This window comes from Theropithecus gelada, chromosome X (genome assembly GCF_003255815.1).
Source record: "Theropithecus gelada isolate Dixy chromosome X, Tgel_1.0, whole genome shotgun sequence".
Lineage (NCBI taxonomy): Eukaryota > Metazoa > Chordata > Mammalia > Primates > Cercopithecidae > Theropithecus > Theropithecus gelada.
The window spans coordinates 24,312,052-24,333,476 of NC_037689.1; the positions used below are offsets into that span (position 1 = coordinate 24,312,052).

General features: G+C 50.2%; 1 protein-coding gene across 8 annotated transcripts in view; it reads left to right on the forward strand.

Annotated features, from left to right (window-relative positions):
- Nucleotides 1-3,737: 3,737 nt before the first annotated feature.
- CD99 (CD99 molecule (Xg blood group)) overlaps nt 3,738-21,425 on the forward strand; it is a 52,131-nt gene continuing 34,443 nt past the window's right edge. For all 8 annotated transcript variants that reach the window (XR_003117349.1, XM_025372043.1, XM_025372044.1 and 5 more), the window contains exon 1: nt 3,738-4,095. Coding sequence is in view for 7 of the 8 variants with exons in the window: in XM_025372043.1 (XP_025227828.1) it covers nt 4,029-4,095 (67 nt within the window). In the remaining variant the exon portion in view is untranslated. The remainder of the gene's footprint in view (nt 4,096-21,425) is intronic.

The following is a 21,425-nucleotide window of genomic DNA, read 5'->3' on the forward strand; positions in this document are numbered from 1 at the left end:
TGTGTGTGTGCAGGCACGTGCATGTGTGTGCATGAGGATGGAATATAATTATAACCCACGTGTGTGTGCAGTATAAAACATATAAAACTGGTTTGGAGAGCAGGGTATGAAAAGTCCAAAGTCAGAAGAACCAATCTTTGGCCGTGGGTGGTGGCTCACACCTGTAATACCAGCACTTTGGGAGGCCGAGGCTGGTGGATCACTTGAGGTCAGGAGTTCGAGACCAACCTGGCCAACATGGTGAAATCCCATCTCTACTAAAAATACAAAAATTAGCCAGGCATGGTGATGAGCACCTGTAGCCGCAGCTACTCAGGAGACTGAGGCACAAGGATTGCTTGAACCTGGGAGGCGGAGGTTGCAGTGAGCCGAGATCGCACCACTGTACTACAGCCTGGATGACAGAGTGACACTCTGTCTCAATAAATAAATAAACAGAAGAAGAACTAATTCTTAAAAATTAAAGACACATGGAAGGTTTCCGCAGGAGGCCGGGAGCTACCAAGGGTTAGGTTGAAAGATGGAGCGTGGCCACTTGGGTCCCTTGGAAATGGTCAGAACGTGGTTATTTCTTGAGGTTCCACTGGTGAAATAAACGGGAAACATGGAGACTGCCCCAGCGGTGAGTTCCCCATCCCTTCCTCAGCCTAGCTTGTGGCCTTCAAAAGATGCTTCCCATGGCATCTGGACACAATTCAGAAGACTTTTTCAATTAATTTAATTTTCATTCTGGAGGTTACAGCCTCTTGGTGCCAGTTCCAGAATGTCTGCAGAATATTATGGAAATTCGTATTTGGAGCCAAAGAATGGTAGCGTTAAAAAAAAAAAAAAAAAGAAAAAAGGCAAAAGGCATCTAACTAAATGAATTAGAAGTCTTCCAAATGCTTATCTGTGTGAATGCAAAGAAAAAGCCGCAAAGCCTGGCCTTCAGAAGCTGATGTTGCGTCTTTATTATGGCTGGCAAGAGTGACCTGCGCCCTCCCTGAAAGGCAGCCAGAGTCTAGACTCTACTGGAACATAATGGACGGTCAGAGGAGGGAAGCTTCACCTGCACTGCAGTGCCGTCCAAATGTCAGAGGCTGGAGATTGTCCAGGGTAGGGCCTTTCTTTTGGAGGTAATGGGGGTGAAGCAGGAAGTTCACAGGGAGAGGGGTCTCTGGAGTATGAGACGGCAGAAAGACCCTGCTTTCTTTGCATCTCTGCTTCATCCCAAGTCGGACTTGCCTCAGGGTGCCAAAATGCCCCGGCAGCTCCAGCATCCCCTTTCTCCTCAAAAGGAGCCCCCAGGGTCCTCCTGCTTACCCTGACCTAGGGTCCACACCCTCCCTCGATCCCAGCCCAGGACTGTGGCCAGGGAAAAAGAAAGTGCTAATTGGTAGAGTCAATGCCACATGGGGAGGTCGGCGGGGGGAGAGGTGCAGGAGAAAATACCACGGAAGGAGCTCTGGTTGGGTAATTCATCGGGATTCACTCCAAGAGGTAACACTTTAAAGATGGTGTTCCCATGAAGAATGATTACATTTTCCTCAGGCCTCTAAAGTGCAAGTATGTTGCTGGGGTTTTGCTGGCTGAAAAGAAAACGAAAAAGAAAAGAAAAAACCTTCTGGTGTGCAAGCTCACCCTGTTACTTCTGAACATATGCATCAGTCACACCACCTGGGGCACAGGCCCAGCCCCTCTAGCCTTGCAGGTTTCTGACCTAGGGGTGCAGGCGACCTAGGGAGGGGTGGGTATGGCCACAGGCAGGGGACAGCTCAAGACCATTTGACCCAGCAAGCCCATGACTGGGTATATACCCAAAGGATTATAAATCATTCCACTATAAAGACACATGCACACATATGTTTATTGCAGCACTAGTCACAGCAGCAAAGACTTGGAACCAACCCAAGTGTCCATCAATAATAGACTGGATAAAGAAAATGTGGCACGTAGACACCATGGAATACTATGCAGCCATAAAAAAGGATCAGTTAATGTCCTTTGCAGGGACCTGGATGAAGCTGAAAACCATCCTTCTCAGCAAACTATCACAAGAACAGAAAACCAAACACCACATGTTCTCACTCAGAGCTGGAAGCCTCCTGCTTTAAGTTGTCCCGCCTTTCTGGACAAAACCAATGTGTCTTGCATTTCATTGATGCCTCATGTCTCCCTAAAACGTGTAAAACCAAGCTACACCCCGACCACGTTGGGCACACGTTCTCAGGACATCCTGAGGGCTGTGTCATGGGCCATGGTCACTCATATTTGGCTCAGATTAAATCTCTTCAAGTATTTTAGAGTTGGACTCCTTTTTCTTTTATTTTTCTTTCTTTCTTTCTTTCTTTCTTTCTTTTTTTTTTTTTTTTTTTGAGACGGAGTCTAGCTCTGTCACCCAGGCAGGAGTGACAGAGTGCAGTGGCCTGATCTTGGCTCACTACAACCTCCACCTCCCGGGTTCAAGCGATTCTCCTGCCTCAGCCTCCTGAGTAGCTGGGACTACAGGTGCACACCACCACATGCGTCTAATTTTGTACTGTAGAAGACAGGGTTTCACCTTGTTGGTCAGGCTGGTCTCCAACTCGACCTCAGGTGATCTGCGTGCCTCGGTCTACCAAAGTGCTGGGATTACAGGCGTGAGCCACTGCGCCGGGCCTAGTTTGACTCTTTTCGTGGACAGTTGGAAACGTGGAATGCAAGAATATTCAGGGTTATTTGTCAGGCTGCAAAGTTGTTCCACCGCCCTGCAGGAAAATGGATACAATTTTAGGCTTAGGTGTTAACAAAAAACATATCGTTAGTGTGGGAAGGGCGACAACTGCACTGCAGCTGTGGCCGGTGGTGCGGGAGGGTCTCTAACCTTGAAGCCCACTTCGGAAGGCGAGTCGCCCGTGACCAGAACTAGGGCCTAGGCACCCCAGATAGGAGAAGGGACCTCGTTCCCTATTGTTCCATGACCAGGAGTCCCAACTCCCAGCCTCGTCCTGGGGATTCTGGGGAGAAACTGCCCCAGCGCAGAGGCTCCTCCAAGGGTCGTCCTTGGTCCCGCGCAAAGGGGGCGTCCGCCACCCTCCCGGCTGCGCACCCCCAGCTCCCCAGCTCGGACGCCTTAGAAAGGACATGAGGCGGGGGTTGCCCGTGGAGCGGGGGCCACGCTTCCTGAGCAGGGAGGGGATTGCCCTTTGCTCCCCTTGGGGAACTCCCTGAGGTGAGCATCTGGGAGGGGCCCCCATACTTTTCCCAGCAGGGGAGCCGGGAGAGTTTCCTTTGCTCCCATTGCAGAGCAGGGGAGGGTCCCTGTTAGGGGCAGAGAAGGGGCGCAGGGGCGAGTAGGGAGAGTGGGGCCACACATTTCCACTAAGGGCGGCAGTTTCGTGTCGCTACAGTTAGAGGCGTGCATTTAGGCGGCTGTAGACAGGGAGCGACCTGCACTTTCCCGAGCAGGGGAGCTGCTGGGAAAGTTTATTTTGCTCCCACTGGAGACCAGGGGCTGAGGGGGTCCTTGTTAAAGGGAAGGGGAAGTGGCTGCACGGGCGAGCGGGGAAGGGGGAGCTCTGTGTTTCCAAGAAGGGCGGCAGTTTTATGCCACTACAGTTAAGAGCCGCCCTGGGGCGTGCATTCAGGGGGCTGTAATCTGGCAGGGACCCGCACTTTCCCGAGAATCTTGTAGTCCACTTTGCTCCGGGTCGGCGCCGCCCTGGCTACGGCCTTGTGGGTGGGTGACGGGGCGTGGGCAGCTTCTTGAAAAGGGAGGGGGGTGTCCCGTGCTCCCCTCGGTGCTGCCTGGGGCCATCCCCTCCCGCCTCCCCGTTCTGTCCCCTCCCCAGGCCCGGCGTTCCCGCCCCTTCTGTGCGCGCTTGGAGGCCGGGGCGGGGCGGGGCGGCGCGGGCGCAGCCGGGGCTGAGCTTGCAGGGCCGCTCCCCTCACCCGCCCCCTTCGAGTACTCCTCGGGCTTCGCACCACCCGGCCCGTGGGGGAGTATCCGTCCCGCCGCCTTCGCCCACGCGCTGCATTCGGGGACAGTCCCTGCGCGCTCTGGGCGCACCATGGCCCGCGGGGCTGCGCTGGCGCTGCTGCTCTTCGGCCTGCTGGGTGCTCTGGTCGCCGCCCCGGGTGAGCGAGCGGAGGGATCCGGGTGGCGGGACGCAGAGGGCGCGGACCGGGCCTGGGGATCCGCTTGGGATGCGGGGTTGCGGGGACACCCGCACCCTCCTCCCTGCCTAGCGGGACGTGCTGTGCCCGCGGGGGCCCAGGCCCGGAGGAGGCCCCCACTTTCTCCCCAACGCTTTTCCTGGAGCCATTTCACAGAAAAAAGTCAGCGTTTGTTGTCGGAGTTGTAAACTCTTAAATTTGGGGGGGCCTTGGGAGAGGTGGCATACGATTCTTCCCAATCTAGGGGACTTTCTTACGGATCTCTGCCCCTTTGGATAAGCCCCTCACCCCACCCCGTTATCTCCCCGCAGGGTTTGGGGACCTGCGTCTTTAGGCCGCGCGCGGAAGCCGCCCTGGAGTTGCCTGTCAGAGCCACGCCCTGCGTCCCGGGCCTAAATTTGGAATCGCTGGGAGCCTGAGACCCGGGTGGTGGGGGGAAGGGAAGGAAAAGTTAGAAAAACACTTTGAGCCCTGAATATGTTCCAAAATACTGTGGATGCAGGCTCTGGGCATTTCAGCGTGTGTGCGCCAGGCAACACGGGGCGCCGAAAGAAACGCGTGCTTACCAAACTGTCCATCTGTAGCGGTGGAGAATTCGGAAAACAAAAAGTATCCAGGGAGGAGCGAGCCACGGTCACCCTCCCACGCACGGCCTAAACCCGGCCTATTTCTAATTGTTACTCTAATCATGTTTTTCTGTTTCCCTCCCTTTGAAAGGGAAACGGGACCCTGCTGGATGTGGTGTGTTATCAATTCTTTTTTCCAGTGGCCAGTGCATTTTTGCTTTTAAGTAGGCAGACTTTTAAGTAGACCGGCTTGCAGGTGGTGTAGACTTCAGGACCGGCCTTATCAGGGTTGGACATATTTAGGAAGGAGAGGCGGGAACGCCCAGCCCTGGGGAGGACAGAGGCGGCCCGGTTTGTGTTGAGGGGATCTAGTTCAGCCTGGAGCTGTGGTGACTAGACCGGGTCTGTATTTTTAGGGAGGAGTTGCTAATGGATTTACACCCTGTTTAAAGGGGTCCCGGGTATCCTGGAAATTGTGCTTTCACTCGGTAGAGGTTAGAGATAATGAAGCCTGCTCTGTAGAGGAAAACTGGGAGGATTTTCCAGCCTGCGGGGGAGGTTCCAAGCAGAGCTTCCTGTTTCTCCCTTTGCTTCCTAATGGCCTTCCTTCTTGCCGGCAAGCTGCCACCACCAACGGGATGGCTCTGTAGGGTTTTATCAGCTGCATTGATTCCCAAGGCACCCTTTAGATGAAAGGGTTTTTTCTTGTCTCTCTGCGAATGCATTTCTTCATCCTTCATGCGTTCCTTCCTTTCTTTGCATCTACTGTGTGCTTGGGGTCAGGGAAAAATATATCCAAGGGAGTTCTGGTGGCCTAAGAATTCAGTTTCCTGGAGACCAGAGGCATCTGAACAGGCAGATGGGAGACAGGGCGACAGGCACCATTATAGTTCCATCACGAAATAACTCCGGGGTTCCCAGTGGTCAGTCTTGGTGAGGGACTGGGCTACGTTTTGAAGCCCTGGGGACAGTTTTGCCGGCTGGTCTGGCATTCCAGGTCATTGGAGGAGAGTGGGTGGAAAGCCTTATATTCTCTGAGCCCCAAACAAGTCGTTGCACAGTTTTTTTGTTTGTTTTTGTTTTGTTTTGTTTTTTGAGACGGAGTCTCTGTCGCCAGGCTGGAGTGCAGTGGCGCGATGTCGGCTCACTGCGTTGCACAGTTTTTAAACCCATGGCAGTGTTCATCTGGAACTCCTGATTTTGGAAGCATACTGGGCTTAGGAACTCCAAGCTGCTGATGTTTGAGTAAAGGGAAGGGTAGCTGTCTATGGGGTGGGTGGGTAGGGAAGGGCAGTGGGACAGGGGGATAACAGGGGCCAATCTGTCCTTCAATTGCAGAGGAAGGCCTGGCCGTCGGCACTGATGGATCTCCCTGAGGGACCCTTCTTACCTCGTCTTTCCAGTCTGACCCTGCTAGAGATGGAGACAGAAACGGCCTGTCCCAGTAATATTAATACACATGTTGGTTCATTAGGAAAGTTGACTTTTGAGTTGGTGATGCTCAGAACACACTTTCCTATCGAGTGATAGGCATCAGGTGCACAACCCCGTTGAGCCTGGAGTAGGTTCTCACACTGGTGCTGATAGCCCTGGCCTGATCTCAGAGGGTTGGGGACCCTGTGTTCCTTGGTGTCTTCATAAATTCTCAGGGGTACAGGTGGGATGTGGTGAGGGATGGATGGACAGAGGGAAGTGTATAGAGGAAAAGAGGAGGCTTCAGCTTTGTAGAGAGCAGGACGTCCCCACAGGGCGACGCTGGCCCGGAGGAGACACTTTGTGATGGTTGCAGACATTTTTGGTTGCCACCCTGGGGTGGGACCTCCTACCATCCTGCAATGGGTGGGGCAGCTTAGGGAAGCTGCTCAGAATCTTTCAAGGGCCATAACGGCCCCCAGCGCAAAGAATTCATCTAGTCCCAAATGCCAATAGTGTTGAAGGTGGAAAACCTTGAGGAGGGCTTGGGAGTTGTATGTATGCGCTGATTCAGGGCTGCCCCGTCCCAGACAGTAGAGCAGCGCACATCCAATGCGTCCGTGCTCTCCAGCAAAGGCTGATTTCCACCCCCGGGCAAAGGCACAGCGGCCTGTGCAGTTTGAAAAACTCCAAACTACTTCGGAACCGACATCTCTTGAACAATACCAGGCCTCTTCGGGATTCCTTCACCCCAGTGGAGCAAGCGTGGGCTTCGTGTTTTTACTCTCCAGAGCTCTTGTCTCCTGCCCGTGTGGGTGTGTGTGGAAGTTATTAGGAGAATGTTTCTGGGCAGAGGAAGTGGGTTTTATCATCCCGCGAGTTTGCCTTGATTTTCCACCAGCATGTTTGGCTCTGATAAAAGTTGATTGCTTTGCATTTAACTCCCTACTAAAGGCCGGGCATGGTGATTCAGGCCTGTAATCCCAGCACTGTGGGAGGCCAAGGCCTGTGGATCACATGAAGCTAAGAGTTCGAGACCAGCCTGACCAACATGGCAATACCCCGACTCTATTAAAAATACAAACATTACCTGGGCGTGGTGGTGAGCTCCTAGAATCCCAGCTACTCAGGAGGCTGAGGCAGGAAAATCACTTCAGCCCAGGAAGCAGAGGTTGCCGTGACGTGAGCTGAAATCTTGTCGCTGCACGACAGCCTCGGTGATAGAGACTCAGTCTTAAAGAAAAAAACAGAAAACTTCCTGCTTTAGCTCTTTCTCCTTTCTTCTGTGTATGAGACACTGTTCAAATACAAATACATGTCTTTACACTTTGGAGATATTCAAGTAAATGATTGTTTGTCTGGAAATCACTTGTCTTCCTGAAGGTTGTGTGGTGGGTACATGCTGTCATTGAGAAAAAAATGCAGCTCATACAATACTTCTCCCAATTCAGCATTTAGGAATCATGGCAGGATTTCATGGATACTGTCTGTCTGGAATGTTTTCAGACTTAGGTATCTTCCCCCAGAGAGATAGACGTCTCAGTAGCCACATGCGCCTTGTGCTGGTTTTCAGTCCTGCTGAAAATTTTCTAATTACTCTTGTTACTTTAGGGGAAAAGAATTACATGTCCTTTGTGATTTATAGACACAGTAAGAAATAAGACCCATGTGTCTTTAGGGGTGTGAAGGAGGAAAAGTCTTTTTTTTTTTTGAGATGGAATTTTCCTCTGTTGCCCAGGCTGGAGTACAGTGGCACGATCTCAGCTCATGGCAACCTCTCCATCTCAGGTTCAAGTGATTCTCCTGTCTCAGCCTCCCAGTTAGCTGGGACTACAGGTATGCGCCACCATGTCTGGCTAATTTTTGTATCTTTAGTAGAGATGGGGTTTTGCTATGTTGACCAGGCTGAAAAGTATTTTTTTGAGGTGGGGTCTCATTCTGTTGTCCAGACTGGAGTGCGGGGGTGCAATCAGGGCTCACTGCAGCCTCTACCTCCTGGGCTCAAGCAATCTTTCCACCTCAGCCTCTGCAGTAGCTGGGACTGCAGGCACATACCACTGTGCCTGACCACTTTTAAATTTTTTTGTAGAGACAGGGTCTTGCTATGTTGCCCAGACTGAAATTTTTTTTTTTTTTTTTTTTTTTGAGACAGAGTCTTGCTCTGTCACCCAGGCTGGAGTTGTCAACCACCTGAATAGCTGGGAGTACAGGTACATGTCACCATACCTGGCTATTTTTTGTACTTTTAGTAGAGACAGGGTTTCACCATGTTGGCCAGGCTGGCCTGGAACTCCTGGCCTCAAGTGATCTGCCCACCTTGGCCTCCCAAAGTGCTGGGATTACAGGCGTGAGCCACCTGAAAAATCATTTAAAAAATCAACTGTCCTGCGTTCTTACTTGGAAGGGACTCCTGTAACCAAAGACGGGAAAAACAAACCAAACTTTATTAACATGCATTTTTCATTGATACATGGGAGATACCTAGAAATGGGTAGTTTTCAAGGAGGTGGCTTGGATTCTAGCTGCTCTAGCATCCTCAACAAAGAACAGTCCATTTTTAGAGAACTGGCAGAGAAAGACAAAAGACTTTGAGTCTTCAGGGGCAGCAACTAAATAGCAGAGAAAGGCTGGTTAGTGAAGCTTGTTCATTCCGAATCCTGTGGTTCCGAGTCCAGGCCTGTGAGGATTTTCCGCTGTCTTCCGTGGTTCACCTCTGTCCTCCCAGTTGGGGAGGTGGGGTTCGGATTGCTTGTGAATGTGGTCTCATCATTGCTGGTGTAGCTTCAGGCTGCAGGCTGTCCAGGGCTTGAGGATTTGCTGATACTCTTTTTTTTTTTTTTTTTTTTGAGATGAAGTCTCGCTCTTGTCCCCCAGGCTGGAGTGCAATGGTGCGATCTTGGCTCACTGCAACCTTCGCCTCCTGGGTTTGAGCAATTCTCCTGCCTCAGCCTCCTGAGTAGCTGGGATTACAGGTGCCCACCACCATGCCTGGCTAATTTTTGTATTTTTAGTAGAGACGGGGTTTCACCATCTTGGCCAGGCTGGTCTCGAACTCCTGACCTCAGGTGATCCACCCGCCTCAGCCTGCCAAAGTGTGTTCTTTTTTGATTTGTCCCAGTCTCTTGTCTGAAACATGGTAGCTCACCAAAATTTCTACTCCCGTTTGTCCAGCTGATAGTATCTTTTCACATCTCTAGAGACCAGAAGGACTTCCTCTTCGTGAATTTGCTGTTCAGTATTCTTTCTTGGCTTGGTTCCTTGGTGAGTTTTGAGGAGATGGTGCATGGGTGTGTTTTTCAGCTTTGTTTTAGTATGACTCAGGGTTGCCACCACGCCTTGTACGGTCTCCTAGTCATAGTATTAAAATTTCCCCTGAGCAGGAAACCAGAAACTTCCTTGCTTCTCCCCCAGAGTCAGATTCAAACCAGTGTGTCTCAAGTGGGCTGTGAAAGTAGCATGCAGCCACCCGCCTGACAGAGAAGAAAATTCAACAGAGGAGAGGATAAAGCGCCCACAGGGTGCATGGAAAGCCTTGCTAAAGAAGCCACATGGGCAAAGCTTTTGTTCCGCTCCCTCTGCCCTGGTGGACTGGGCTGGGCTGACATATAATACATGTTCGTCATTGTGGACGGCAGTTGGATGGGTCTGAAAGCGATTGCAAACCCCTTTAATTCGCTTTGATTTCTCAACTGAGTGGTGTCATGGGCTGGAGTGGGTCCCCTGTTTTTGAGAAGCACTTGAAAGACTCTGATTTTCTGCAGCTTTTCGGGGAGCAAAGCCGTTGCTCCAAGAGCGCTCTTTAAAAGCTGACAATAATGTATTTGGTTGAACTAACAGCCCTTCTTGAGGAGGCAGCAGACTGGCCAGAGCTGTTACATTCCAGGGGTTCTGCAGGCATTACTCATCAGAGACACCGGAGCCTGGATAGCCTGACTCTTGTTTGTTTCTGCTTTGCCTGACCCTGCAAAATTATTGTCCCAGTGCACCCTAGCAAGCATTAATCCACGAAGGGATGCTGAGCAGAAGGAGCTTTCGTTTCTGCAGGAACACGATGGACTGGAATGATGACAAGAATAAACACACTGCATTGTCTTTTAGGGCCAATGGGCTTGGAGGCATACAGATGTTATAACTACCGCCAGAAGCCAAATATTGCCAGTCGGCGTCTTCCGCTGCTGTTGCTCGCTGTCTTCTTCGGGGGGAAATGGGGTGGGTTCTAAATATGAATTCACATAGGGCTGTCTTCGATGAATTCAGCACAAAATATTCTCAGCAATTGAAGGGATACACTCAGAGAGAAGTGTTAGGCATTTAATAGAATAGCAGGACAGGGAAGGGTTTGGATCTGGGCAAGCAGGAGATGGGTATGAACACCTGTCTTTCGAGACCCTGCCGAGGTGGCCATGAAGGTAGAGGCCCTCTATGTTGATATCTTTACTCAAGAGGCTGTGGTCCTTTGGTGCTAACATAGCATCCAATAGACAGACAAGATGGACAGCTATAGCCACCTATGGGAAGCCGTTTCTACTTTTAAACTACAAGCCCCTAGACACGCATCATATCATAAACATATCACTGGGCAGTGGCTTGCAATCTTTTTTCTTTTCTTTCTTTTTTAGACTTGCCCAGGCCGGAGTGCAGTGGCACGATTGTAGCTCACTGTAGCCTTGACCTCCTGGGTGCAGGTGCATCTCTCACCTCAGCCTTCCGAGGAGCTGGACCACAGGCATGTGCCACCCTCAGCTCATTTTAAAAATCTTTTTGTAGAATCGGGGTCTCACTATGTTGCCCAGGCTGGTCTTGAACTCCTGGGCTCAAGCAAACCTCCTGCCTCAGCTTCCCAAAGTGCTGGGGTTACAGGTGTGAGCCACCATGCTCAGCCTGCAATCTTTTTTTTTTTTTTTTTTTTGAGGCAGGCTCTCACTCTGTCGCCCAGGCTGAAGTGGTGTGATCTCAGCTCACTGCAGCCTCGAACCCCCAGGCTCAGGTGATTTGCCCACCTTAGCCTTCTGTGTAGTTGGGACTACAGGCACGTGCCACCACACTCAATTAATTTTTATCTTTTTTGTAGATACAGAGTTTCGTTCTGTTGTCCCGGCTGGTGGACATATTTTAATCCTACAGAGTCCAGGCTAAAAACACACCAGTAACTGTGATGCCCATCCCTCCTGCATTCCTGATTTCTGAGTGACGGTTTGAGACACAGACCTGCTTGACCACCCTCCAGTGGCTCTTGCTGATCTAGATCCGAGGTTCTCAGCTTTGACTCCATTGCAGGAAGCTTGGAAACGTCACTCTTGCCCAGGGTTACCTGGGTAGTCTGGTTTATAGACATGTTAGGCGTTTTAATTTTTTAAAAAATATTTTTGAGAAAAGATTTTGCTCTGTCACCCAGGCTGGAGTACAGTGGTACAATCATAGCTCACTGCAGCCTCAACTTCCTAGATTCAAGTAGTCCTCCCACCTCAGCCTCGAAAGTAGCTGGGACCACAGGCACGCCTCACCATACCTGGCTAATCTTTTCTTTTCCTTTCTCTTTTCTCTTCCTGTCCCGTCCCTTCCTTTTCCCTTCCTTATCCCTTCCTTTTCCTTCCCCTCCCCTCCCTTCCCCTCCCCTCCTCTTCTCTCCTCCTCATCCTCCTCATCTTGACAGAGTCTTGACAGAGTCTTGCTCTGTTGCCCAGGCTGGAGTACACTGGTGCAATCATGGCTCACTGCAACCTCCGCCTCCCTGGTTCAAGCGATTCTCTTGCCTTAGCCTCCTGAGTAGCTGGGACTACAGGCACGCACCACCACGCCCGGCTAATTTTTGTATTTTTAGTAGAGACGGGATTTCACCATGTTGGCCAAGATGGTCTCGAACTCCTGACCTCGTAGTCTGCCCGCCTCGGCTTCCCAAAGTGCTGGGATCACAGGCGTGAGCCACCCTGCCCAGCCTATTTTTTTTTAATTTTTTATTTTTGAGACAGAGTCTTGCTTTGTCATCAGGCTGGAGTGCAGTGGCGCAATTTTGGCTCACTGCAACCTTTGCTTCCCAGGTTCAAGTGACTCTCCTGCCTCAGCCTCCCTCAGGCGTGAGCCGGCACGCCCAGCCAAATTTTTCATTTTTTGTAGAGACAGGGTCTCCCTATGTTGCTAGTCCTGAACTCCTGGGTTCAAGCCATCCACCTGCCTTGGCCTGGCAAAGTCTTGGGTTTACAGGCAGGAGCCACTGCATCCCGCTATTAGGAATTTTTTAAAAGCCCCTTGGAGGGTCTTCATGTGTGACTGAGTTGTCAAGAATCATTGTTATTTTGTTGGATATTCTGTTTTTTCCCTCCTACATGAGATTTCCCACGACTGCTTCTCGGATGTGAACGTCTGTGCCATGGATTAGATTTTTCAAAGAGCATTCAGTTTGTTATTTCATCTTCAGTGAGCCCTTGAGATATTTCTCATGGGTCTTTGGTAGATAAAGACACTGGGGTCAGAGAGTTCAGGAGCTTGCTGCTGACCACGTGGTCAGCATGGGGAAAAATGCATGTGGACATGAGCTCTGTCGGTGGCGAGACCTGGGCACAGGGGCTGCTGGGCCTGGGACTTGGTGGCTGCGTGTGTGAGCTGAACAGAGCTCCCCAGGCACGGCCTTGTGGACCTTGAGGGATGCCTGCCTTTACCACTAGTGTGACTTGAAGGGGAGGAGAATGTCCAGTGATGGGCATTTTGATATGGAAGAGAACTCCCTTGAATCCTGATGGCGAACTTGTCTCAGACCAGTCACTGAGGCCTCTCCAGCTCCTCGGGGTCTCCGTGTTCTAGGTATTCATGTGTCCTTTCATCCATTTACCCATCCATTTATGTATCTATGCATCCATCCATCCATGCATCCTCCATTTATCCATCCATCCATCAACCCATCCTCCCATTCATTTACCCATTCATCCATTCATCCATGCATGCATGCATGCATCCATCCATCCATCCATCCATCCATCCATCCATCCTCCCATTCATTTGTCCATCCATCCATCCATCCACCCACCCACCCACCCATCCATCCATCCTCCCATTCATTTATCCATCCATCCATCCATCCGTCCGTCCATCCACCCACCCACCCATCCATCCATCAACCCATCCATCCGTCAACCCATCCTCCCATTCATTTACCCATCCATCCATCCACCCATCGTCCCATTCATTTACCCATCCATCCATCCATCCATCCATCCATCCATCCATCCATCCACCCACCCACCCATCCATCCACTTACCTGCCCGTCCATCCACCCTCCCAGTCCATGGCTTTCTCATGCATTCCTTCAGCCAACATAGGTTGAAGTTAAATGTGCTCTTGGTGCTATTTGCTGTGGGCCCAGAAAAGACATACCTGGTCCCTGTTTTTTGTTCTTTGTGGATGGAAGGCCTGGATGTGTGGAGGCACAGAGCAGGGACCATACTTGCTCAGGGGGTCAGAGAGAGTTCTCCCATGAGGGGCCCTCCCTGGACACTGAGCTTCCAAGAATGAGCAGAGCAAGCCAGATGTAAGGAAGAGGAAGGGTGTCTCAGCCTGGTAGCAAAGCAGTAAGAGTGATGATGGGGCAGCTGCAGTTCATCTCAGGCTACAGGAGCTGCAGGGGCCAGATGGTGGGCAGCCTCTGTTGCCATTGCTGAGGAGTGCAGATTTAGGCCCCCCTGAAGGGTTTGACATGGACAACTGTGCAGGGACACTTAACTTGCTGAAGGCCCCTCTTTGGATAATAGCATGAACAGGTGGGAGGGGCTGGGGCTATTTTTGGCAGAGCCTGGATAAGTCAGCGGAGATAGAAGAAAAGAGACAAGCTATTTTAAGAGATATTAAGGAAGTTAAGATCTGTAACAGGTCCCTGCCTGCAGAGTTGACCACACGTTTGCATCACGTGGGTAGGCTTTAAAATATAGACACCTGAATCTCACCTTGGAAAGTTTCTGATTTAATTAGCCTGGGCATGAGGACTTAGGAAAACCCCACAGATATGTGTAATTGCTACAGGAGTTAGGAACTGGGGTCTGGAGCTGTGCTCCTTAAACTGTAATATGCTTACAAATCGCCTCTGGTAATGCTTGTGAGAAAGTGCTTCAGGTTGGCCAGGGAGAGGATCATGGAGGGCTTCCTGGAGAAGGTGACATTCTCCTAGGGCCTTGAGGGGTGAATAGAAGTTTTCCGGGTTCGGAAAGAAGGAATAGGCTTTCATGGCCAGGTAGAGGATCCAGTGAGGCAGATGAGGGGCCCAAATTCTGTGACCCCCCGCCACTGCACCCCCAGGATACCCCTGTATCAGTCCCATGGTGTAACAACCTAATTCACAAGATGCTGCAGAGGGGAAGGGATTTTAAATTTTCTGAGAAAGACAATGATATATTTTGGACACCATGAGAAATACTGTTATTAACTTGTTTTAACCTATGTACATGCAATCTTCATCATTCAAGGATTCTGTATTTGTGAACTTGCCTACTTGCTAAAATGTATTTGTCATCCCCACATCAACATTCCCGGCATGTAAATTTTTATTTTTATTTATTTTTTTGAGACAGAGTCTCACTCTCTTGCCAGGCTGGAGTGCAGTGGCATGATCTCGGCTCACTGCAACCTCCGCCTCCCGGGTTCAAGTGATTTCCCTGCCTCAGCCTCGCAAGTAGCTGGGATTACAGGCACGCGCCATCATGCCTGGCTAATTTTTTGTATTGTAGTAGAGACGGGGTTTTACCGTGTTGGCCAAGATGGGCTTTATCTCCTGACCTTGTCATCCACCAGCCCCAGCCTCCCAAAGTGCTGGGATTACAGGCGTGAGCCACTGCACCCGGCCTTTTCTAAATTTTTATTTATTTATTTTTTAACTTTCATTTTAGGTTCGGGGATACATGTGAAAGTTTGTAACTTAGGTAAACACATGTCATGAGGGTTTGTTGTACAGATTATTTCATCACTGCGGTATTTAGCCCAGGACCCAATAGTTACCTTTTATATTCCTCTCCTTATCCTTGGCGATTTTGTTCATGCACAGAACAGCAAAAAAATTGAACTTCTTTTTTCTTTCTTATTTTTTTTGAGATGGAGTCTCCCTCTGTAACCAAGGCTGGAGTGCAGTGGCATAATCTTGGTTCACTGTAACCTCTGCCTCCTGTGTTCAAGTGATTTTCCTGCCTCAGCCTCCCAGGTAGCTGGGATTACAGGCATGCACTACCATGCCTGGCTAATTTTTGTGTTTCTAGTAGAGACAGGGTTTCACCGTGTTGTCCAGGCTGGTCTTGAACTCCTGGCCTCAAGTGACCCACCCACCTTGGCTTCCTGAAGTGCTGGGATTACAGGTGTGAACCACCGCGCCCGGCCAGAATTAAGCTTCTCAGTAGCTCATGTTCTCAGTTGAGGTTCAGCAAAGCCAGACACTGCCTTCTCAGGCCAGCACATACTGTCAACAGGGTTCTTTTCAGGTCTATTCGGTGTCCTGTGTTTTGTGTTTTCGTGCTTTTTGTCAGTGATTTTGCGCTTTCAAATATCCCCAAGTCAGTGCTGACATGCTACCTAGCGTCCCTAAGTACAGGAAAGTGGCACAGTCTCATGGGGAAAATACACATTTGATGAGCGTCATTTAGGCACGAGTTATAGTGAAGTTGGCTTCGAGATCAATATGAGTGACTCCACAATGTCTATTCACTACGTTGTCTTTAAACAGAAACCCACATAAAACGCACTTAGGTAGTGATTGGTTGGTGACCTCTGGGAATGCAATCCTGGCTTTACCTAGGAGCAATAGTTATTCACTAATTCAGTGTTCACTGAGACTTTATAAAATGTAACTACTTTGAATAACAAAGCTGTAGTCAACAAACTGAGCTGTTAAGTGTGTGTGTGTGTGTGTTGGCCTTGCGTCATTTTACAGAGACACACAGGGCTCCGTGAACTGCTAATAGTTGGGACCGGCGGAGGGTTTATTTCGAGCAAGCCCAAAACTGCAGGGCAGAGACCACTTTGAAAGGAGACCAGCAGTCGGGGAGTGACTGGCATGAAGTTGGAAAAAGTGCTGAGGCCGCTAAGTCAGTTTCCGGTGTTTCCACGTTAGCGCTGGGGGGTAATGACTCAGTTTCCTGTAGGAATGGGATCTGGGCTAGCATCTGCCTGCGGAAGGGGTGACTGGGACAGAGAGCAGGGAACCCCCAGCAGCCCTGCCTTGCTGTCCTCTGAGCCCCAGAACTCCTGAAGGCAGGGTCCTTCAGCATCACCCTGGAGTTTGTTAAAGATGCAGGCTCATGAGCCTCACCTCACACCACAGAATGAAGATGTCTGGGGGTGAGACCTGGGGTTCCACATCTCCCCAGGTCCCTGGCAGGGTGATTCTGAGAACTGCCGGTGTGAGGTGTGCTCAGCCCAGCCCAAACATTCACACCATTCTTTGGCCTCTTGTGAAACTTGGCATAGCTCAGGGGACATTCCCAGAATTATGGCACAAGAACAAAAGAAAGTTTCCCACTTCTTTTTTTTTTTTTTTTTTTTTTTTTGAGACGGAGTCTCGCTCTGTCACCCAGGCTGGAGTGCAGTGGCCGGATCTCAGCTCACTGCAAGCTCCGCCTCCCAGGTTCACGCCATTCTCCTGCCTCAGCCTCCCGAGTAGCTGGGACTACAGGTGCCCGCCACCTCGCCCGGCTAGTTTTTTGTATTTTTTTAGTAGAGACGGGGTTTCACCGTGTCAGCCAGGATGGTCTCGATCTCCTGACCTCGTGATCCGCCCCTCTCGGCCTCCCAAAGTGCTGGGATTACAGGCTTGAGCCACCGCGCCCGGCCAGTTTCCCACTTCTTACCAGACATACTGTAAAATTATAGAAAAGAGCTTGTTCCATCACGTCTACACCCTCGTGCTGTTGTCCCAGTTAGGATGAAGCCGAGATGATACCTTGTACCTTAGGCCACCCCAGACAAGGAAGCGTGTGCAGCTTAACCACCTGCATATAATGCAGTTTAACCACCTGCATATCATTTTTTTTTCTTTTTTCTTTCTTCCTTTTTTTTTTTCTTTTTCTTTTTTTTTTTTTTGAGACAGAGTCTCGCTGTGTCTCCCAGGCTGGAGTGCAGTGGCGTGATCTCGGCTCACTGCAAGCTCCGCCTCCCGGGTTCACGCCATTCTCCCGCCTCAGCCTCCCAAGTAGCTGAGACTACAGGCGCCCGCCACCACGCCCGGCTAGTTTTTTGTATTTTTAGTAGACACGGGGTTTCACCATGTTAGCCAGGATAGTCTCGATCTCCTGACCTCGTGATCCACCCGCCTCGGCCTCCCAAAGTGCTGGGATTACAGGCTTGAGCCACCGCGCCCGGCTTTTTTTTTTTTTTTTTTGAGACAGNGTTAATAAACATGTTATTGATGTGTTGATAAATGAGGTATTTGTGTATTTAATCTTGCTTGAGCCTATCTTGGAGCCTTCTGACCTGCTTCTGACCTGTCTTGAAATATGTCCCCACCATTAGTCAGAGTATTCCCTTCATCTCTCTCTTTTTTTTTTTTTTTTTTTTTTTTTGAGACACAGTCTCGTTCTGTCACCCAGGCTAGAGCGCAGTGGTGCAATCTTGGCTCACCGCAACCTCCACCTGCCGAGTTCAAGAGATTCTCTTGTGCCTCAGCCTCCCAAGTAGCTGGGACTACAGGTGCATGCTACCACGCCCAGCTAATTTAGTAGACATGGGTTTTGTCATGCTGGCCAGGCTGGTCTCGAACCCCTGACCTCAATGATCTGCCTGCCTCGACCTCCCAAAGTGTTGGGATTACGGGAGTGAGCCACCACGCCCTGCCTATTTTTTTGAGGCAGGGTGTCTTTCTGTTGCCCAGGCTGCAGTGCCATGGTGCAGTCTCAGCTCCCTGCAATCTCAACCTCCCCGCCAGGCACAGGCCATCCTCCCACCTCAGCCTCCCAAGTAGCTGGGACCACGGGTGTGTACTACTTCACCTGTCTAATTTTTGCATTTTTTGTAGAGACGGGGTTTCATCATGTTGCCCAGGCTGCTGTTGAACTCCTGGGCTCAAGTGATCCTCCCACCTTGGCCTCCCAAAGTGTTGGGATTATAGGTGTGAGCCACTGCACCCGGCCACCTATATATAATTTTCAAGCTAAGAAGACAGACGAGTTTATTGCTAGAAACACGAATCCCTTTCCTTTCCATAGTTCACCAGCAGAGAATGTTTCCAGGCACAGTGGCCACTGTCACCCACTGCGTTCATAGCTTTCCATGAGGGGAACAGATTGTGCTGGACTCAGCGGTTCAATCCAAAGTGTAGGGTGTTCGGTGAATGTGGAGTTCCTTGCACTTGTCCATAATTCCTTGCACTTGTGTTTTCTGTACTCAGATATTCAGTCACTGGCACACATCCTGGACCCAGCACTGGAGTGTTTCTGAGACTATGACACTCCAGTGTATTCCTGAAACAATTTATGACACTATTAAGCTCTTTCCTGTAATTTTACAATATGTTTGGTAAGACCTCGGAGCTAGATTTTTTAAAATGATGTGTTAATTTATTTTAATTGACGAATACCCATTGTATCTATTTATGCGGTTGCACGTGGTGTCTTGATGTATGTATCCATGGTGAAATGGATTTAAATATGCATAACCTCACAGACTTCCCAGCACTTTTTTGTGTGGTGAGAACACTTAAGAATGGGCTCCTTTAGTCGTTTTCGAATATTCAAGCCATTGTTTCTAATTGCAGTCGCCATGGTGTCTCTGAGCTTTCCTCAACTTATTTCTCCTGTCTCATGGAGACTTTGTATCCTGTGACCAATCATCTCCCCTGTGTTAAATGATACATCTTGAAAAAGAGAACAATACTTCCAGAGCAATTTGGTTTTAAGCAACAGAAAAATAAGGGTGTTTGGACCATCTGAATAAAACGGTAAAATGAAATGTATCAGCTGCCTCCTGCTGTTCCCACACAGGAGGACTTCTGCTACTCGCTCCAATGTGGAGGCATTTTCTCTTGCACCGTTCTGAGCTTTCTTTGTACTGCAGTTATCGCTAGGTTGGGGACCCTTCCTGAGGCCCCTCAAACCTAGAATGAAAGATTTTAGGGGCAGACCATGTGACTGGTTCCACCCGACCTCCAAAAAAATGAAAAAAAGAGCCGGGCACAGTGGCTCTCGCCTGTCATCCCAACACTTTGGGAGGCCGAGGCAGGCGGATCACGAGGTCAGGAGCCACCTTGGCTAACATGATGAACCCCGTCTCTACTAAAAATACAAAAAATTAGCCAGGCGTGGTAGCGGGCGCCTATAGTCCCAGCTACTCGGGAGGCTGAGGCAGGAGAATGGCGTGAACCCGGGAGGTGGAGCTTGCAGTGAGTCGAGATCGCGCCACTGCACTCCAGCCTGGGTGACAGAGAGAGACTCCGTCTCAAAAAAAAAAAAAAAAAGACTCAGCAATGAGTAAAGAGCACACATGTGCCCTCTGCACCTCCTCCCCCTCCTTTTCTACAATGTCCTCAAAGTTTGTGTTTAGAGGGCTTTGGAAAAGGCGTGGAAAAGCAGCAGAAGCAGATGAGTACTGGAGTGGCCATCAGCAGGTGTGAGCACCCCGGGGTGATGGTGGGGCTGAGTGAATCGGACATTTTCCAGCAGGCACACCCAGGCCAGTGGCGGGGTCTTCATCCTCCCACCCTTAATGAAGATTAACAGTATTATTGAGAACGCTGCAGGCACACACACAGCACTGCATCAGTGACATCCCTGGCTGCTGCTGTTGCTATGTAGTGATTGTGTTATTCTTATGAAAATCTGAAAGTTATAAGAATCTTGGAACTGCCTAATTTTTATTTTTAATTAATTAATTAATTTTGAGATAGAGTCTCACTCTGTCACTCAGGCTGGAGTGCAGTGGTGTGATCTTGGTTCACTGCACCCTCCGCCTCCCGGGTTCAAGCATTTCTCCTCCCTCAGCCTCCCAAGTAACTGGGACTACGGGCGTGTGCCACCACGCCCAGATAACTTTTAATTTTATGTGAAACACCTGAATGGTGTGATGATGGGGTTTAAGATATCCCAAGTGTCCGAGCGCAGTGGCTCACACCTGTAATCCCTGCACTTTGGGAGGCCAAGGCAAGCAGATCACTTGAGGCCAGGAGTTTGAGACCAGCCTGGCCTACATGGTGAAACCCCGTCTCTATTAAAAACAGAAGAATTAGCTGGAAGTGGTGGCACATGCCCATAATCCCAGCTACTTGGGAGGCTGAGGAAGGAGAATCACTTGAACCTAGGAGGTGGAAGTTGCAGTGAGTTGAGATCGTGCCACTGCACTCCAGCCTGGGCAACAGAGCAAGATTCTGCCTCAAAAAAAAAAAAAAAAAAAAAAAAAAAAGAGAAAAAAGAGAACCCAGGTACCGGCTCTCCTCCCGAGTTTGCCACGGTTGAGCGCATTCCTACATAGTGCAAGCCCTGGTCACATTTCGGAGGAACTCACACACCCCATGTGGCCTCAGGGACTTCACTCTAGGTTCATCCTGTTTTTCGAGTTGCCTGGCTGATGTGAAAAAGAAAACACGGTTTGAATCAGTAGAAAGTGTCTTGTCAGACTGACTCATGCCATCTGTGGTCCATTCCGCCTTGTCCTGATGAGTCATCGCCCTGTCCCCAAAACATCTGGAGCTTTGAGAGGGCCGGGTGGAAACCGCAGTGGCAGTAGGGGGTTCTGCCGAGGGTGTGGTCTCTTTGCAATTTTGCAGAGAAGCTGAACACCGTGAACATTCAACATGGGCACCTGAGTTCTCCACCAGGCTCCTTCTCTAAGGGCATGGTTGCCGCTCCTGCTGGGTGGGTTTTGATGGTGTTTTCTTCACATTTGCAGCCCCGGAGGTCATTTTCAGGAGCAAAAAAGAAAGTGGGGGTGTCTGCTGTGAGCCCACAATTTCCTGCCTACCACCTGAAAGCTCAGGGAATGTGATGAATTGGGAGATGAGTCCTAGGAAATAAAGAGACCAGTGGACTGAGTTAGGAGACGACAGCTTCATTTACAGAGGTTCCTTTACTGCCTCATGATCATTGATTGGGTTTGCTTCCCCGTGAGGCTTCAAGCCAGTAGCACGTGCATTTGTATACACCTGGGGGACTGCATCGCTTCACACACCTGGGAGACTGCGTCCCTCACACACCTGGGAGACTGCGTCCCTCACACACCTGGGGGACTGCCTCCCTCACACACCTGGGGGACTGCCTCCCTCACACACCTGGGAGACTGCGTCCCTTCACACACCTGGGAGACTGCGTCCCTCACACACCTGGGAGACTGCGTCCCTCACACACCTGGGGGACTGC